This window comes from Saccharomycopsis crataegensis (assembly GCF_037102585.1).
Source record: "Saccharomycopsis crataegensis DNA, jcf7180000000083, whole genome shotgun sequence".
In the NCBI taxonomy this organism is placed as follows: domain Eukaryota; kingdom Fungi; phylum Ascomycota; class Saccharomycetes; order Ascoideales; family Saccharomycopsidaceae; genus Saccharomycopsis; species Saccharomycopsis crataegensis.
In genome coordinates, this window is record NW_027043828.1 from 80,307 (window position 1) to 100,793 (window position 20,487).

The window sequence follows — 20,487 nt, forward strand, 5'->3', positions numbered from 1 at the left end:
TATGTATTTTTATCATTCCTCCCTTTTTTTTTTTCTCCTTTTTGGTGGTGCGAAAATTGGATTTTTAACAGGATAAGTTCCGAGGACAATGTCAAATGCTTCACCCAGCACCAAGTTGTTGCATTGCCATTTATAATGAAAAAACTTAAATAATAATGAGCTTTTTTTTTTTATTTATATACACATATACATACATATACATACAATCTCTATAAATCTTCTTCAATGTCACCAAATTCCCAACAGCCGAGTCTTTTACTCTTGGCCAATAATTCTAGCTCAAGCAAACTGTCATGCTCTTTCTTTAAGGAAGTTTCCCAAGGAATCAATTTTTTATTGACAATAGCCCAACCGTTTTCCACGAGTTCTCTATTGACCGAGTAATTGGCGTTCTTGGTCGCCTTTTCTGGGTCGTACAAAGTAAAAGACATCTCGACCCCTGGTTCAGGAGAGGCTTTGTTAGCTAGGGCAATTATTTTCTTGTTCATGATTAGTTCATCCAAGAAATCTATGGCGTCATCCAAGTAATTAGTTGGTTTTGATGGTGGCAATTTGATCAATGAAAGAGACCCGACGTGACCCTGTGGAGGAAGCTTATCCAAAGAAAACTGAGATGGAAGTTGACGGAATGCACCCGAAGAAACATGGTCAAAATTACCAAAATCAATGTGCATGACCTTGTATTTCTTGGTAAGCTTGTCAAAGTTGAGGATTCTACCTCTGTAGTATTTCCCATTTCTAGAATAAGCAACAGACACCAAGTCGCCTTTTTTAGGAATATGATCCAAGAGTCTTGGGTAAGAAGACACTGAGCCAAGTTTTGATTTGTCATTGGATTTGATTGGCTGGTTCATGTGGAATTCATGGAATTTCTTCATAAATAGAACTAATTGTTCACTTTCAGAGTTGATGATTTGGAAGGACAATAATCCTTCATTGGAAATGTCATTCACTTCAATGTCGTAATACTTCTTGGTGATTTTAGTTTCGGCAATACTCTTGGCCAAAGTATCGACACTTTCCTCGACTTCTCCGGTCCAGTTGTGCCATATACCCAATTTCTGTTTTTGTGCTTCTTCTTGGGCATCCCAAAGTTGATCAGCAAACTTGGTTTGGTCGATAGAATAATCATGGATTTCATAAAACCCTTGGCTCAATAAATTATATTGCAAAGGCGCCTTTTGACCAGGAAGGTACAAATTACCGATGAACCCACCGATTTTGTCAACATTATAAATGTCTATCACCACATCTCTTTGTAAAGTTTTCTTGGTGACATAATCTAAAGCGGCCTTAGATAAACCAGTATCCTTGGAGGCCTTGTTGGTCAAACCACCAAGCACCAAAACCAATTTGACCCCTTCTTTAGGAAGGATCAATCTCAATCTGTGTGGTGCAGAAACGTAATCGACAACAGCATTGATCTTAGATCTGTTAGCAAAAGTGGCCAAGTAAGTTTTAGCACGACCGGCATTTTCACTAGCATCAACAATTTTTTCAGCAGGTGGTAATTTACCATTCATACCAATTTTTTTTTCAGCAGCGGTTTTTTCTAATTCGACTAAGATATCCCAGTTTTGACTTCTGTTATCATCGCCTCTTCTGTGTCTAATAACGCTGGCCCATCCAGCCTTGACAATTTGCTCGGACAAATCGCCACCATCGCTCAAGGTTATGGAAACCAATGGTCTTTCATCATATTGTTCCGACTTTTCACGGACCCCATCGACAGTCAATTTCACATGTTTGCCAATCAACTTCTTTCTGGCGAATTCTTTGGCGAAAGGAACAAATGGCGCTTGGGCAGGATCAGAGTTCTTTGGAGCACGCAATGAAGAGAGTTGACAAGTGTATTCTTGGTCACCATCTTTGGTTCTGACAACAATAGTATCGGCAGATACAATTTTAGAAACCGTAACATCATGAATAGACCCAATAGAATACAAGGTTTGCTTTGCGGAGGTTTGCTTTTTCGCAACATTGTGTGATTTCCAGATACCCTTTTGGGAAACTTTTGATAATCTTTCACTGGCTCTTAATAAAGACATTTCTCTGGCACCGACTATTGATGATTGCCAATCAACTACTTCAGCCAAACCATTTTCTAATACTTTTTCAGCAATGTTGCCAACCGGGTGGATGATCTTCCCGATCAACACACCATTAGCAGACTCTCCCAATACCGACACTTTAACATCTTGCAATAATAATCTTTTTTCAACGAAATATTTTGCTTCGTTACCGAATGGCTCGCTTTCATCGCTATTGGCAGAAGAGGATCTTGGTGATCTGATACCGGCAATCAACACAGGAGCAACAACATGTTTCTGCTTAGAAATCAAAAATCTGATTAATAATCTATCACCACTGATGACCTTCTCAACAATGGCACTGATTGGTTTAGTTTTCGATCCTTCGATCTCGTCGTATATCAACTCGTTGGCGACAGCAGGTTTGTTTTGGTGGCCCCAAGAACCGAGATTATCGTTCTTGGCCTTATTTTCAAGATCTTGCAATGTGAAATAGTAATCTTCATCAAATGGATCATTAGTTTCCTTCACTTTTACAGCCCCTTTGTTCAAAAGATATTCGATCAAGCTATCAAAAATCGGAGTTTTGATATCGCCAAATTCTCTTTTGGATTCCCCAAGGCCTGGCAAAGTGTAAAGGACTTTGAATTTGATAGTTTTTCCCACAAGAAGCTTTCTTAACAACTCCCTGGCCTCAAAAGAATAAGTCTCGTTCAATGACATCTTTGGAGCTTGGACGTACGCCAACGAAAGTTGACGTTCGACCGGGGCAACATTGGAATTGCCACTATTAACAGGCACCAAGATAATTGTATCGGCAGAGAGCACAGATTTGACTCTGGCAGAATAATAAATGGAACCCATAATGAAATAAATGGAAAAAGGAAAAAAGATACTGATGGAAAAAACTGATAGCAAAAGAATGCCATGTTGTGAAAAATTCGCTGACTTTTGGAGTGTGTGAGGTGTGTGTTCAGGGGCACTTAACCGGCATGCTTCTTGTTGTTCTTTGGAAGAATGCTATTTCAGTAAAACATCGGAATATATCGCTCTTATTGTCTAAATTAAACCTTGCTATTGTTAAATAATTATGTCTATGTAAGATCACTGATATATTAAAGAACAGAAATGTTTAGGTAAGAAAGAAAGTGGTAAGAAAAGCAAGAGAATACAAAAACATTAGAATATTAATAAAAGATTAAACAAGAAAGAACGATTAATTGAATTAAGAATAGAAATAATAAGATAACAATAATAATAAAAAGAGCAAGGATGACCGTCTATTAGTTATTAGGGAAACTAACAATAGACCGGGTATTGGAGTCATTATTTCTAGGTCCGGAACCGGTCAACATGTTCCCTCTTCTAATTAATCTAGAGATGAATGTCCGAGAGTCATCACCATCGTCAACATCAATTGGAGTATTAACTCTACGAAGCCACCAATTGGCCACAATCAAACCAACAACAACAGACAACAACATCACCCCAAGAATACCAAACCACCATCCAAGGTTATCAACACCTTGCCCAGGGACTTTAACGTTCATACCAAATAAACTGCCTACCAAGTTCAATGGCACGAGCAAAGTACCCAATACGGTAACTTTGGACAAAATATCCGTGACTTTGTTGTTTGAATTGAAAGACTCGACTTGAAGCTGGGCAAGGTAATTTGTGTAAGATCTAGAGAGAATCTTTTCATAAGACGACAAATTCATATTGAGAGTGATAATGTGATCCTGAATATCCCCCAAGAAAAGAGCAATTTCGCTTCTAGGCTGAATGGTTTCGCCCATATCGGATCGTCCACTGATTGGGGTAGCATCACCAGTTTGCTTTGGTTGGTGCAAAGAAGCGTTAGTCAAGCTATTTCTCTGGATGTCATTCACATTGGATTGCGAATCCGATGGTCCGGCAGCTAATATGGCATTATTGAGGGCCACTAAATTAGAAAAAGTTTTGTTTTCGGTGATGGTACCTTCACCGACATTGCTTGCTGATGGAAGAATATCAATAACGTGCTCGTGACAACGCTTATACAACATTCTTAGGACATCTGCTTTACCAGAAAGTAGTCTCATCAAGGTCATAACTTTTCTTCGGGACTCACCAATTCTGTGCAACATGGTACTGAAATCCACGTCTCTAATAACAAACACCGAAGCTTCAATGGCATCAGTTTCATAATCAATGGCGTTAATGACAGGGAAAAAAGAATCGGTAATATTATCAATCAAAGCATAACAAATCCAATCAGAACTCAACGGAATATATTCCTTCAATTGTCTAATACGTCTTCTGACATTGATACAATGCACCACTGGGGTTGAGTGGAAAGTCAAGATCCCTGATCTGAATACCACCATGTAGAAATTGATCGGTTCCAAAAACTCTTCCGATTCATTATCGGAATCAAAACTGTGGAAAGTGATGAAATAATAGTCTTTAAAGAATTCGACTTTTTCACGGTTTTCAGACATTCTGATATCTTCGGTGGTCAACGGATGAATACCAAAAGATTTGGCCAAGATCTTGATTTCATTATCGCTGGCACAACAGCAGTCAAGCCACCACACAAAGTTTTGGTCTTCGGTGTTGAATAAATCCTTGATTGTTTGGCCAGGTTGCACCAACGATGGCAAATCATGGGCGTGAATAGTACCTTCGCTATCAGAAGTGAACAAAGAAAAGCGATTAGGAATTGCCTCAACAAGTTTATCGGCTTCATCGTCACTGTCATCGCCTTCTATTTTGTTCATATTGTCATCAAAGTCCACAACTTGCGCGGTCTTTTGGGCGTCTTGTTTTGAGGAAACATCGGAAAAGCTTCCAGCAACGTCGTTATTATTACCAATGTGGATATTGGAAGCGCCTCCCAAGTTCACCAATCCAATACCGTTATCCTCAACGTTTTGATGGTGTAACCATTTTGGAATATACTTCATGGCAGCCTTGGATAACTTTTTTTTGCTATTTTTGAGCCTGTGACGACGTTCTTTATTAAAAGCCACATTATTGCCACCCGAAAGACCATCGTGGAAATTATTGTAATCTTCATTATCGTCATCGATTTTACCGTTTTCCCTGAGCAAGCTACGGTTCTCTTCCCTTTGGAAATCAATAAACTGCTGCAACTCATCAAAATCAATACCATGGTGATCTCTATTATTCTCAGGATCCATAGGAAACCACACGTCCTCTTCGGTGTCAGTGGAAGTGTCAGAGTTTTCTGAGTCGACATCAGATGCACTAGGAATTGAGGTGGGAATCGAGGTTCTTGTCAAACGACGGCCAATCGCGTTTTGCATATTGTTTGATGATACACCCTCATCGTTATTATTATTAGTATGACTAGCAATTCTACTAACGTTACCGGCCAAAAGGTTTCGAGAATTCTCATAATCAGCGTCGTGATTACCATCATTAGCAGGGATGTCATTATTGGCGTTGTTGTTGTTAATGTTGTTGTTGTTCTGGCTGGAACCAGTATGTTTATGGCTTGCTTCAGAACTCATGGCTAGGGTTAGTTCAGCTGCCGGTTGCTGTGTTCATGTTCTCTCTATTTTGCCAAGATTTGTGGATAATCTTTGACAAAAAGATAATTGAAAAAACGGATAAACAGTGGTTTTTCAACAAATTTTTTTCCTCAAAAATTCGCTCTTCTATCAGCAGACTATTGCATAATTACGCATATTACCACAGCCGTGCCTCACAACAACCTCTATTGCACTTATTCTATTCTATGTCATAGCTTGTAGATTAAATTACATTCCCCATGGAACCTGCGGTGCTTCCCAGCTGACGGTGGAGAAAATCCCACCAACTGACCTAATTAAGGGTCAAAAAGTCGATCAAGCCTCGCATTGCTAAAGATTGCGGGTGATGGCACCAGCTTCATCATATAATCATGGCGAAGCTGTCTTTGAGTTTTTAACCGTTTTCAGAGAAAACGTGCTTTCTGACGGCAGACACAAATGTGAAAGAAGTAAAAAAAAAAAATAAAACTGCGCAAAATCTTTTCTATTCGATGACATAGACAGTTTCCAATTGCTTTTTTGCTTTGCTTCTTCTCGTCTATTTGCAACGGTCAACGGCTTAGTCAATTTTATCGTATTAGTGACTGATCGATGACAGAAAGCTATTAAAATTCATAACCTCAAGCTATTAGATGAGTTTGCAACTCGGCAATGGATTCTAAATTCAAGAAAACTATATATTAACTAACAGGAACAGGCAAAGTATAAAATATTATGAGCTCTTGTAGAATATGCCTACTCTCACGTTCACCATTTTTTTATTCATTTTATACAAATGGTACTGATATCTTGTATGGTCATTGAGTAAACCGATAATCAATATCTCATCACAGTATGACCAAAAGAATATCTTATATTGTGATACTCGGGTGGATCTTCCACTGGCAACACCACAACTCTAATAAAAAGCAATGTATATGGAAGGGACTAACATAGGGTGACCACATGAGGTTAGTGCACCCAACATCGTGGGTGCTGCCATTTCTGACATTGGTCATAAATCAGAAGGGATATTGGTATTGTTTTTCGAAGTTTGTTGAATATATGCTCTAGGGAACATTTACATGAACTGAAATGCGTGGTCACGAAACATCGGTTACATGCTAATATATATAGCGCACTCATTTTAAAAAAGTGCCATTGAGTTGCTAAGGGTACTATTACAGCTGTCGCAGTTCTGCAAATAGAACCAACGGGAGTAATAATTTCTAAACGTAGTCTCCTCTTTCCTGAATGGTGTATAAAGCTTCTTTATGGAAGGGCAATCCAGAGAAATATTTACAAATATTATACACTGGCTTCGGATACAACATATGTCTTCGTAGGATAAAAACAATCAATAGATATACATTTGGGATTTTCATTCCCAGAGAAATAATTTCATAAAAATAAAAACAAAGGATTAAAACATTATAGGAAACCATGGATGGTCCATCCAGAAAAAAATGAAAAAACAAAAACAAAAACAATACAATTTTCATATATAATAGAAATGAAGGGTTTTTTTTTTAAAAAAAAATTCAATTTTCATCAACAATACCGTAGGCATTATCCTCAAGTTTCAAATAGTTCAATTTTTTAAAAGGGGTTTTTTCCAGTGATGTCTTCTCACAAAACCCACAACCTGAATTAGCGGTTTCCGTCTCACCTTCAGCAGCATCATCACTTTCCCACCAATTATCATTACTGATAATCCCACAGTATTTAGAAGTAACTTCCGTTGTCGAGCACAGCTGCGGATGATCGCTTAAGCTGCCTAATTTGCTTCGATCGTCCAAAAATATTGATGAAGTTGCAGGGTCTTTGCCTATCCATCTGGCCTTCAGCGACCCGTTGCCGGTTTCCCCAACTTGACCTTTTCTATATTCTTCTTTAATCAATGCTTGTTCGTAATATCTCAACGCAGGTCCCTGGATACCACCCTTCCATTGCATATAACCGTCGGCGTATAACTTCATAATTGGGGCTTTCTGTGGCGTGGTTTTCCCGGCATCGTTAGAGATCCATACCGCTTTTTCTCGAAGTGGGAAGACATTTTTGAAAAGATCGCCATTATTTTGATCTTTAGGATGATCGTTACAGATTAATACCGGTTCAGGAACCCCGACGACCCCGGTACTAAGAATCTTCACCAATTTCTTAGACTTCCCGTCATCCAAAATGTTACTGTAGTCCTTGAATTCCAATTCCGGAATGATGCGGAAACCAATGAAGTAGTTCAGGGAGTCTTGGGCACAAGTGAGATGGACTGCATTTTGGCATAACATACACTTCTTCAACACCCCGCTCTTGATATTGCAAATATCACAAAACCTGAACTCATTTTTGAGTAACGCCAACGGCATATTTACCGCTCCTTGTAAACTCTTGGAGTCCTCGAATTTGATCTCGGCACTAAAGATCGAACAAATGATATGCGCCCATTTGAAATTGATAGTTCTTTTCAACGCGTCTGGAAATGCAGTTGGGGCTCCGACAATCGCCGAATCATGGTCGATTTCTTTTGAGTAACATAAGCTACATCCATAATACGTCAGGCAAACTGGGTGGAGGTCGTTCGAGCAGGAGTCACAGCACCATTCTTTGGTGAACATCTTGATATGAGGATTTACTTCAACCCCATAACAACTGGCATGGACGTTTAACCCACAATTGGAACAAATCAAAATTTCATTCAAGTCATCGGCATCACAGGATCGACAAACACAACATGGACGTTTCGTTGGCGAGAATAACCCATTTGCGCTAATGATGTGCTTAATTCCCGGAGAGTCCTTGGAATTCGAAGACTTGGTCTTTGGTGATAAAGGAATGGTGAAATCGTCTTTCGGTTCCGGCAACCAGTTATCAAATTCGTGGGTTTTTTTATCAAAGTTTTCAAAATTATAGGTGTAATGATCGTTATAAATGTAATGATAAACTGGAGCCGATGGAGTAATATCATTATCAGAGTCGCTTTCATTACTATTATCATCATTATTAGTAACCAACTGCCCAGATTTCTTATTGGAATTTTGTGATTGAGGAGCAGTGAAACGAAGCGTTAGATTAGTTACACCACTGCTATCTTCCTTTTTAGCACGCTTTCCCCTTCCAGAAGCTTGATTGGTAGATTGTACCTTTGTCTGAGATGTTGATGTAACCGCATGAGTGGCGGGTTCTTTTTTAGTTTTCGGTTCTCTTTTGACCTTTGGTTCTTTCTTTACTCTAGTTTGCTTGGTTGTAGAAGCCTTGCCAGCAGAGCCAGGGACTGATGATGATGTGACTTGACTGGATACCGAAGGAGATGGAGAACTAGCACTTTTGATATTTCTTGGTTTTTTAATTGGATCATCAGGGGATGGCGACGATGATTTTCGTTTGAAATTACCTCCGTTGGAGATTCTAAACGCCACTTTCGTCTTTTCCTTTTCGTCCAAGATTCTCATGGCATCTTCGGCCAATTCATGCTCCACTTTTCTCTTCCCTACTCCTTTCAATTTCTTGGACACTTCAAACGGGTCTTCCCATTCAACGGCATAAAGACGCCATAATCTAGCACACCTGAAACACAAGGCAATCACGGTTTCTTTAGGATCACTTGGGGCAACCGAATGCCCAGATGCTCTAAACCACTTGGTGGAGCTGGTAATGTTACAGTGCTTGCACTGGTAATGACGACGCTGTCTGACTGAGGCATCGTTATCATAACTTGAATCATCCTCTGGATCAGCAATCGAATCAACAGAATCGCTCTTGTTGGCGTTCTTCTTAATTTTTTTATTTTTACGACCAGGGAAATTATCCCAAATCAAATGGCCCATCGGGGTTTTTTTCCACAAGTAATAATATCTGACAATCATCCCAAATGACTGGGTGCCCACATGACGATGAACCGGCAACAATTCACTACCATACTTTCTTACCCCTTCATCGAATCTTGTGGCTTCCTCCGAGGTGAACGTTGGTTCTTTCAATGATTGACGAGTGAAATCCTTGATGATACTGTAACTTTTCTCGAAATCAAAGTTGGTATCTAACAAAGTCTTGAAAATTGCATCGAGGAAATTTGGAGAATTATGAAACATTTTCAATTCCTTGGCTATTGGACGGCACTTCTTGAACACAAAAGTATCGATTTGATTTTCGAGTTTCAATTCTTTGGCCGGTTGTTTCCACATGAGGGTAGAAGATGACCCATCATCGAGGCCTCGTTCGATATAGCCCGCTGGTCTGGGTTTCACCCACGGAGGCAATTCTTTGGTAGGGGTACCTTTATACTCGTTTGGCACTTCCAATTTCTTTCCTGCAGCAGCGGGAGTATCTTCAACGCTCTTGCTCTGTTTGCGTTTGGTTTTGTAGTGTCTTTTCTTGGCAACTACCTCCGATTCGTCTGGATCATAGTACACTTCGGGATGTCCGTACCATTCATCGACGTTGGCTTGTTGCTTGGTTCCCAAACGCGAGGATGCTCGTGGATATGGCCGATCTTCGACATCAAGGACATCCTCTAACCTTGCATGCATCCCTAAATAACGATACGGCCATTCTTCTTTAGCTCTTCTCTCTTCCAAAGTCAATCCACTATCATGCTCAAGAAACTCCAATGCGAGCGTTTCAAAACTCGGCTGGAGCGGCGGAGGACTGGTGCTTGTTGTCACATTGTTTTTATTATACTGGTCTATGGAGATGGCAGTGGTCGAGATGGATTCTAGTGAGCTGGCATCACTTCTATCATACTTCTTTTTGAGACTTAAATTATTAGCACGAACTTTCCGCATTTCATCATCCGCCTGCTTCGAGCATTTCGCACAGCTCCAACTGTACCCTCGTGATGGTTTCTTAAGCAACGGAGGAGTTAAACAAAGCATATGGTAGTAGTCCTTGCACTTAGCACATTCCACGGAATCGGTCATCGAGCACCATTGATTACATTTCACGCAATTTTTGGGAGTCACCAACAAGTCATCGCCTCGCCCGGCCTCGACAAACACATAAGCAAAACGTTTCACTAACGCTTTCTGGTAATTGCTGGGTAAATTGATCAAATTCTTAGTAGGTAAAATGTCGTAATACTTAATCATGTACCGATCAAACAACTTCTCGTACCAGAAATGCGACGGTTTGTCTCTGTAGCTATTAAGATCGTCGATTTCGTCCTTGAACTTCACCGTAACTTTACCTCGGAAACTCGATACTGGACAAAGATCAGAGTGCATGGTAGCGTACAATAGTCTTGAGTCGGTCAGGTGTCGCAAGATATCCCTTGGACGGTAGTACCAATTGACCTTTATCATATAGTTATCCACGGCATCCAAATTGGCATTCGATTTGAGGTTTCTCTTCTTTGCAAATCCCATAACCCTGGCAATATAATAAGGTTCGCCAGCGGGTTCAGAGATCATATAAATGTGGTCGTTTTTGGTGATGGTGGTGGTGCCGTCTGCTAATTGGAGCACCGATTTGGCATCATCGAGAAAATTTGCTCCCGAAATATTCATCAACACGGGGAATTTCTGTGATCCATCAGATGAAGGAGCAGGCTGCCAATTGTTGGGAATTTCTGACCGGAAAAACGTCGCTGATTGGAGTTTGGTCGTCGCCGCCTTCAGCAGGTCGAGGAGGGAAATATTACTACTGCCTGACGAAGGAAGATCGACATCATTAGCATTGGCTTCCATTGTAATCACAGGTTCACTAACCATCAGCGATGAAGTATTGGAATTTTGTACAGCAGCCTGGTAATCTGCCACAGCGTTGATAGGGAGTTCATCTTCAACGGAGTTTATTGATTCATTGTAAGAACTTATCTTTTGCACCGCTCTTCTCTTGGGACGAGGGGTTGACATTGCTGTGTGGCTGATAATGCTTTACTTAAGACAATAAGCAACACGATAGAAGTGCTGATTTGTTTTGGTTTATTTCGATGGTTCTTGTGCTTCCTTATTCGCCCCAAAAAATGCTTCTGAAAAACACAACGGCAATGGAAACTTCCAAAAAAAATAAAAAAATAAAAATAAAACAACAACAACAACAAATGACAAAATGGGTTGAAACAACAGCAGTAACAACAGAAAAAAAAAACTAAAGCAACGAGAATATTCAATAAGTATAGCAACAAGTAGCAGCTAATCTATAGGGAAAATAAGCCAATAAAGGAATAAAATCTAAATTACAATAATCCAGCGATGCTCAGCCAAAAAAAAAAGTGCGAAAAAAAAAGAGGGGCACATAACGGTACATGCCACCAATTTGCTTCTCCAAGCAATTGAGAGAGATAATACGGCGACCTAAACAGATAATAATGGTAATAATAGTAGTAATAATAATAGTAATATGTAAAAGAAATAATAATAGTAATATGTAAAAGAAATAATAATTGTAATAATAATAAAATTTCAAAGAAAAAAATAATAATAAAAATATATCACCAAAAATCAACGTCTTTGCTTCTTTTTACCATGGTAATACCCACTGTCATCTTTCTCTGACTTTCTCTTTTCTCTAAACCTAGTATGCTTCTTCATCTTTCTCTTAGCAGCAGCTTCTGGGTTGATTACCTTCATCTGCGATCTCCTGACCTTTCTCTCGACTCTTCTGTTTGTCACAAGAACCCTAACCTTCGCCATCATTTTAGTGTATTCAGACATTCCTAACTTGGTCTCGACAATCTTCAAACATTCGTTGGCAAGCTCAGATAGCATCATCGCATCTTCATCATTGATATCAGGTTCTTCATCGGTGTAATTAAACAATGCCAATGCCATGGCTTGGCCCACGGTTTCCATCCTCAACTTATCTGCCAGTATCACTTGAACAATCATCGCTGCCAATTTGATCGCCGATTTTTTCGATTGAACAAACTGCCCACTGTTATAATCATTCTTAATAATACCACTAGCTTTGTGAACAAGCCATTCCACAGGATATTTATACACTTCATCGTCCTTCTTCTTGATGTATTTGGTATCGTTTTTCTCCCAGCACATCATGATATGAACAATGTTTTTCACCACTTGGGTTCCAAGTTCCTCGGTGATCTTTGGGGCACCAAGCTGACGAATCGACCTATGGGCAATGATTTGAATGTCTTGATCAGTTAAAAATTTCGCCTTAGGCAAGTTAGAAACCATAACCCCAGCCAAACGTGATGCACTCAATCTGACCCATGAGTGTGGGTACAACAAAAGTGAAATCACAAACTTCCAGTACTTCTCATACTTGGTTTCTGTCAATGCGGAAGTTTTAACCACCGACACCACCTTGTTGAACACTCCCAAAGACGCATAAATCAATTCCCATTCATCACCGTCATTATCATCATCATCGCCATCTTCATCAACTGCCAAAATATCGGCCAAACGGGTCAAGAACAAACTATCCAATTCATTATTGTTATTCAAACCCAAAGCAGAAATATAAAGCTTATAGATTTGTAACCCACAACGTAATAACAAGTTGTTGGAAGTCTGTTTCATCCAGGAAATCAAATACAACTCAATATTCTGGCAATTGGAACCGCCCAATTTGGTCATCAACGCTATCAAAATGTTGGTCGCGCTTTCACGACACTTGAGCGAGTCATCGGTAACCGACACATTACTGAGACCAACAAAGAATGAGCCAGAAATCTTCTGCACTAATTCCAAAGTGGCCTTCAAGATCACCGAGTTGATTAATTCTAATACTGATAATCTCCCTGATTCCGCAGGATAACTCAAATTACCAAGTAAGAATTGGAATTCTTTCTCAAGTTTACCTTTCCCTTGGTCGTATTCCATCAAGAATTGGAAATAGGTACTTCTTGCCATATTTCTAATCTCCCTGGTATGGTTAGTCACCATAATCTTTGAAACTTTTTCCATGATATCGTACACTTCAGGAACCATAACGTGTTGCGCTAATACTGCTTTCAAGAAATTGAACGCTAACCCTTGACGACTTGGATCTTCTAAATCTGGCGACAACTTGATCAAGATATAAACAATAGCGGAGGTTTTCAAATCAATATCATCATTCTTGTGGCGCACCACCGACGAAAGATATCTCAAACAAGCTTGGGCTAAATCAGAATTGGTGCTTGGACTATTTTTGAACATTTGCAAAACCCTACGAGTACACACCGTCAATCGTTTTGTGGCGTCTTCATCCAATGGCAACAATAACACAAGGTTCAATACTTTCATTGAGGCAATTAATAACCCTTCATTATCAGAGCGTAAACTCTGTTCCATCAAAGGAATAAACCCATTCAAATTGGCAAATGTCACCAATGATTCATTATGGGCCAAAATCGATCTCAATAATTCCAAAGAGAATTTTCTCAAAGTGTTGGAATATTGAGAAAACTCAAGTTGACTCTTGATCGGTTTGGCATTTAACTTGACCAAAAAGTGATCATCGGATTCCTTTACCACCGTTTGTTTCCGGAGAGCCTTGGTGGTTTCCAATAGTTTATCGGAATCGTTGAAAATTTCATAACACATTGTCAATCCTACCATGGTGTTTGCTTGGGAATTATGGTTCAAACCCAAGGTGAATCTTCTCAATAATTCATCAAGTCTGGTTTGGGTTTTCAAACTGATTTGTTCACCAATCAACAATTTGATAGGTTGTAACATAGAATTAAATTGACTCAAATTAATATAACTTGCCAAAATCTCCGCAGTATCATAACTCTTGTTGTGCTTGACTTCCTTGGTCTTTGAAGAATATCCTTCAGCTTCTTTTTCTTGAGCGGCAGCCCCAAATAAGTCTTCCATGATAATATCCATGATCATTCCTGAACAGTCATCCAATTCACCCATCTCAACCATACCATTCAACATAACTAATAAATAATGCACGGTAAAACTAAGGATATGGATTTGCGGACCACGTCTCAACGCCCCTTTCAATTCCCGAATCACAAACGGCAAATACTTGGTTCCTAAAGTTACAGCAATTTTACCAAGCGATTTTCTCACCGAGTCACGTAATTCTTCAGAACGGGTACGTAAAATCTGCGCCACTTTAGTTAAAACCCCTGGTAATTCAGTGGTTTGTTGTTGTTCTGAAAGACATAAAATCAACGAAACAATGGATTCCGAAATAGAAACCCTGACCACCGCAGTGTCCTCGTCACGAATGCCCAACACTTCATTGAGCTGAGGCAATAAGCTTTTGAGAATGAAATTATCAATTTCATTTTGATCTTTGCACAATCCTTTGATCACCGCTTTATCATGATCCACTTCTTCGGAATCAATCTCCATTACAACATCTCTATTTTTGATGGAAATTTTCAATGCGGTACACGTAGAAACCACCAAATGAACAACATCTCTAAAATAATTGACTTTATTCTTGAGGTAGGAGACAAAACGTTTCATGAGGGCTTTATACTGGTTCCAGTTGATATAACGCACCAAGATCCCAATACTTTCAATGGCATCATTACTCAAGTTTCTGGCATTGCTATTCTCAGTAGTTTCACAATAGACAAACCTCTCAACTATCGGAATTAAGTAATGCGAGATATTGCTTGGGGTGATTTGTGGGGCAAAATTCCCAAGACGACGGACCGCTCTTTGACGTCTATGAATTTGAATATGACCAACATTCAAGAAAAAGTTAGCTTCATCATCATTATCGAATAACAAAACCTTCATATCTGCAAGGTCAGTGTAATACTTCGAATGTTCCACAACGTGAGCTAATAACAACACATATTCTTTTTGGATTCGGTCATTGTCTTTTCTAATACCAACTCTCAAATTAGGCAAAATGACGTCCTTAAGAACATGGTCATAAGGAGCTGCCTGGGTCTCGTCCTTCTTGAGTGAGGTACCGTCAATAAATCTCGATAATGAGTATCTGGCACTGGATCTGATGGAAAATTCTTCATCATTAATAAAGAAGAGACAAGCATGAACTAATGGTAACCATTGAACAGCGTCCAATTGTGAATATTCGACTTCGTTAAGTTTTGCAAAAGCCTCCATCCGTTTTTCGAAATCCGGTTCACCCATACGGGAGGTGTTATTGGCGTTTAATCCACGTAACAAATCACCAACCACCACAAAATGTTCCAAGTGATTGCCAATGGCACAAACAATGTTCACCAAAGCATCACGTAAACCAATATCAGCGTACATCTTGAACGATCTCGCCACAATTTCATAAATGGTCTTGACATCTTCGTACTGAGTGATGTTTAATTTGACCAATAATCCGCAAATGGCAGTCAAAATATCGGTTTTGGTGGCAACGGTCAAACTGAAGTAATTTTCTGAGTTTGATTTATCAAGAGCATTGATCAAAGTATCCACAAGGAGTTTCAATACTTGAGTATCCTTAGAAATCAAATCTCTTTCAATGAATAATAAGATCAAGCGCACCACCTTTGAAACCACTTCTTTAGAAGTTTCTGGACGACTCAAGATCTGTGGTAAAGTAGTTGAACAGCTTGCAATGACCGCATCCCCAACCTTGGCCCATTCATCACTAGTATCATCGGAATTCACAACATTGGTAGCGAAATCGAGGATTTCCATGAGCACCGAGCTTTTACAGTGAGCATTTTCAAATAATTGCAATATGGCAACAGCTGGACTTTGATGGTCTACCACGAGTAATTTATGCAATTCTGTAGATTGGGCACAAGAACAAAGCATCTTCATGATGGCGGATGGGGATTGTAAATTTTCATTAGCAAAGTGTTCAAGACGAGGTTTCACAATTAAATTGTAAATGACCCCAATATACGTATCCCAATCCAAAGTATAATCCACCTTTATAGTATTATCTTCTTCGTCTTCTTCTTCGTCTTCTTCCTCAGTTGTAACATCACCACTGCCAAAAATATTGAACATTCTGCTCAAGTTACGAAGACCCATTTGACGAACTTGTTTACTATATTTCTCAACAATCTTTTCTGGTTGATGATCCACAGCATATTGGGCAGTACCGATGGCATAAATCAAAGGATTCAATGTGCCTTCAAGGGCTCTAGGGAATCTTGCCTTGAGTTCGGTGATAACATCACCAAGCAAATTCATAAACCCAAGCAATTTACGCACCAATCTTTCGGTCACCTTAACTTTACCAAAGACTTCAGTACTGGCGTTGTGTTGGTATTCTTCGAAAATGACCGGGTACTTGAGGTCGTCATAACCCAAACGCAAGAATTGGTCAACATAATTTTCATTAAGAGATCCCAATAATTTCAACACGGCATTCTTTTTACCCTGTTTTGAACCACTACCACTACGAACCTTGGCTTTACCGTACAAGATTCTCAAAATCACTCCAACAACCGTGGATAAATCCTCGGCACGGTTCGAACTGAAAAACGTCACAATTTCATCTTTGAAAGTGGAATCGTCAATAATATTATTCAAATTATCAGTGTACTTTCTAATACCATCGACCTTGAAGGCAAGTACAACTTTGAGAGCAGCCTTTTGGGTCACAGCGCTTTTCGAACATAACAAATTCAAACCGTGGTTATAAACTTCGGAAGATCTATGAATATTTTTGATATTTTTGAACTTCCCAAACAATTCAATCATTAAATTCTTGTCCTTGGTAGTCCAATCAGAGAAGGAATTATCATTGATCTTGGATTCATCATCATTCTCCTGTTCATCATCATCTTCACTGTCAGCATCTTCAGACAAAACAACCGGAACAAGGAATCTTGCCTTCTTTTCCCCAAGCTGAGGAATCTTGAGCAATACTTGCAACGCCTGATATCTCATAAAACTACTGGAATCCTCCTCAGTGCGCTGTTGTTTAGCGTACTCGACAAGATGGCGATCCAAATTACCATAATTACCAAAAGATTCCCGGAATTTTGTATAAGAGTCCGCAAGTCTATAACTCAAAACATTCCAATCATCAAAGATGATTTCATCCGAATACGCAAGCTCCAGTTGATCACTCTTGAAAAACCCATTAGTGACATCGTACTTTTTGAAAATGAAATAATGAATGGTTTCCCAAAGTTCTTCTTCTTCGATGGCAACAAATTGACCAATGATTTCCAAAATCGCGTCCCAGGCAGGCTTGAATCTACTATTCAAATACCCAAGAGACCATTTCACCGCGATTTTCCTATCAGTTGTTGGGGCGGTACTGAGTGCGCTGCCCAATTGACGGGATCTCAATAACAAGTCACGGCCATTTTTAAGGTTGAGCTCAACGTTTTCTAAGCCTTGGACACGGTTAAGCAAGTCCGAAACCGGTTCTCCAGATTTCACCATCAATACACTAATACTACTGAGAGCAGCGGCACGAAGGTCATGGGACGACCCCACTAAACAATTACTCAAGGAGTTGATTAAAAGTGATTTTCTATCGGTGATATATCTTATGGTGGCAGAATTGGATGATTGATCAAGGCCAAGAAGGAAATTATATATACCATCAATAAACGTAGCACTTTTAAGAGCATTGTTATCTTCCATCAACTGGGCCGGTTCAAGAGTGGTATAGGTGATTCCTTCAACAATTGTTTCAATTATCTTAAGACTATCCTTGTCAGATACTTGTTGCTTAGCTAACGAGGTCAAAATGGCCCCACAAATTTCGATGGTGAAACCCGATGAAGAAGCGCTGAAAGTTTTAAGGAAAAGTTCAAGAAATACTTGGTAGTCTTTGAAATTTTTACTGTGCTGCAAAATCAATAATCTCCAATAAATCTCCAAGGTCTGATGATCATCTTTAGATTTCTTATTGGTTAATTCTTGCAAGCCTTTAATAAGATCTTGATAAAATTCTGCAGTGATACTGAGAGAAAGCTTGTTACCACCGCCGGCGCCGCCAGCAAGAATTTCGCTTGGGATTCTGGTGATGAAGCAGGCAATTTCTCTTTCATGGGTTTTCCAGTGTTTGATAATGTAGTCAGAAATAATCTTTGACCCGAAAATCAACGTTTTTTCGCGCTGAATGGAAATTGCCGCCTCGACAAACCCCATAAACCACCGACCATTATCTAAAGTTAACATTGAGTCAAAAATAAAGCGATGAGATTTAGCAAGGACTTCCATTGGGGCATTACGAATAAACAACACGAAAAAGTAACTGACCACCAGGAATGTCGATGGGGTAGAAAATTTTTGATCTTCAAGTTTTTTGATGAGATGGCTCGCAATTGACACAAGGGAGTCCCAAGATGGAGTTTTTCTACCTGATTCTGCAAATAAAAGAGTAGAAAGGATTTGAAAGGCACAAGAAAAGCTTTCAGGGTTGTTGTATGAAGGGTAATTTTCCAAATACCCAATGGTGATTTCGTAAATTGGCACAACATTTTCAGCAGTTCCATGAGCAAGCATCGAAATAACAACATCGCAGTATACATTACACATTACCGGCTCTAAGGCATTGTTCATTAGGAGTTTGAGCACGATATTTAAAGGTTTTGTATGATAAGCATTGGATACATTTTTCACGGACTCTGAGAAAAGAATTACCATGGATTGCTGAAAGGCTGCTTTTTCTTGGTCATTAAGATCATCATCGGCTTGTAATTTTTCTTTAAAGAATTCGACAACTACGGAAATCGCAGCGTCGTTGGATTTTTTAAAAAGAAATGAGATGGCTTCGGCGGCGAATCTTGAAATGTATTGTCGTTTCACGAGAATCAAGCATGGGTAAAACACTTTCAAAGTGATCCGTAACCCATCCTCTTTGGCCAAATCTTTGCTTAGATGCTTGAAAATGAAGGCGATGGCCGTGAAATCCCATTGGATCACATTATCGTTGGACATCAGTTTGTTGGTGGTGGTAGAATTCTCACCAATTGACGAGATGTGAAGCGCCAATTTCGTGAGGCAAACCATGGCTTCTTCATACATGTCCATGAAGTATTCTGCCCCCATATCATGGGTAAAGTTGACCAATAAATCCAAAAGTGGCTCGAGTGAAAGATTGTCATGTTTATCAATGTAGGAAACCAATATCTGGAACACAGTTTTCCGGTGATGAATCAACTGTGCCAAACTGTTGGTGAAGGTATATGTTTCACGACAGTATTCTGTGAAGTTTTTGGAGATATTGAGTTCTTTCCAGTGGTTGATGGATTCATTATAATGGAAAGAATCATCGTCTACTTCATATCGAAGTCTGGAATTTGTGAGGGATCTGGTGCTGCCGGTGATCGAGAGCGTATCAAGGCTTTCTCTGAAAGACTTGTAAGTGAACCGTCTCTGGGACTTGGTTGACTTTGCCGGCTTCCTAGAGTTCTTCATTGTTAATTCCAGAGAGAAAGATGACCTAGAGGATGCCTTCTTTTTGGGGGTTGATGGAAAATTCTTTTGGCGCCAAAATTTTTTTTTTTTTCTGGCGATGATGAGGCACGCGAACATTGCAGCATATCACCGAAAGCGACATAATTATGCATGGTGATCATTTAAGGTGCTTTTAGTAATCGATTATGTAATCTGCTGACATAAAAAATTATTTAATGTGATTACATAATAAATTATGCAAGATGACAACACCGATGACATAATCAGTTACCTTATCAGTAGCACGTGCCTTGGAGATAAAACAAAAACGCCTGTTCCGGAGAATTTTGACAGGATCGTCGTCGAGCATATTATATTAACGAAGAAGTTCGGTAAATTCTTGCAAACCAAAACACTTCTGGGAAGATCTATTATTAGTATCTGATATTCTATTCGAATCGTAATGAATCCCTAGGAAACCCTCAGTTTTTTCTTGGTTTGCTTGAGATATCCACCGTTCTGGTATAGCCACCAACCGGTGTGAGTCACCGGCGAAGCAGAAAATTTTCGGGCAAATCATCAATGAAAAAATTGTCATCTCCTGCAAAAAGAATTTCTTCCGCTTCTCCACGATTACTCATTTTTCAAAGGGTTTACATATATAAATATATTCTGCCTGGTTCCTGGATATTCCTGCATCTTCTTTAAATCATATTCCAATTTTTAAAC

At 39.4% G+C, this 20,487-nt stretch overlaps 4 protein-coding genes across 4 annotated transcripts; all 4 read right to left on the minus strand. All coding sequences in view use genetic code 12, as the record gives it.

Moving 5' to 3' along the window:
- Positions 1-209: 209 nt before the first annotated feature.
- DASC09_028880 (uncharacterized protein) lies at positions 210-2,894 on the minus strand (the record flags this gene model as incomplete). The annotated part of the gene is made up of 1 exon (XM_064996491.1): positions 210-2,894. One exon carries the CDS (start codon positions 2,892-2,894, stop codon positions 210-212), a length of 2,685 nt encoding a protein of 894 aa, XP_064852563.1.
- Positions 2,895-3,313: 419 nt separating this feature from the next.
- DASC09_028890 (magnesium transporter CorA family protein) lies at positions 3,314-5,548 on the minus strand (the record flags this gene model as incomplete). Its single annotated transcript, XM_064996492.1, has 1 exon — positions 3,314-5,548. One exon carries the CDS (start codon positions 5,546-5,548, stop codon positions 3,314-3,316), a length of 2,235 nt encoding a protein of 744 aa, XP_064852564.1.
- A 1,541-nt stretch (positions 5,549-7,089) lies between these two features.
- Positions 7,090-11,397, minus strand: SNT2 (DNA-binding E3 ubiquitin-protein ligase SNT2; the record flags this gene model as incomplete). Its single annotated transcript, XM_064996493.1, has 1 exon — positions 7,090-11,397. One exon carries the CDS (start codon positions 11,395-11,397, stop codon positions 7,090-7,092), a length of 4,308 nt encoding a protein of 1,435 aa, XP_064852565.1.
- Positions 11,398-11,985: 588 nt separating this feature from the next.
- Positions 11,986-19,779, minus strand: UTP20 (Utp20p; the record flags this gene model as incomplete). The annotated part of the gene is made up of 1 exon (XM_064996494.1): positions 11,986-19,779. One exon carries the CDS (start codon positions 19,777-19,779, stop codon positions 11,986-11,988), a length of 7,794 nt encoding a protein of 2,597 aa, XP_064852566.1.
- Positions 19,780-20,487: the final 708 nt, after the last annotated feature.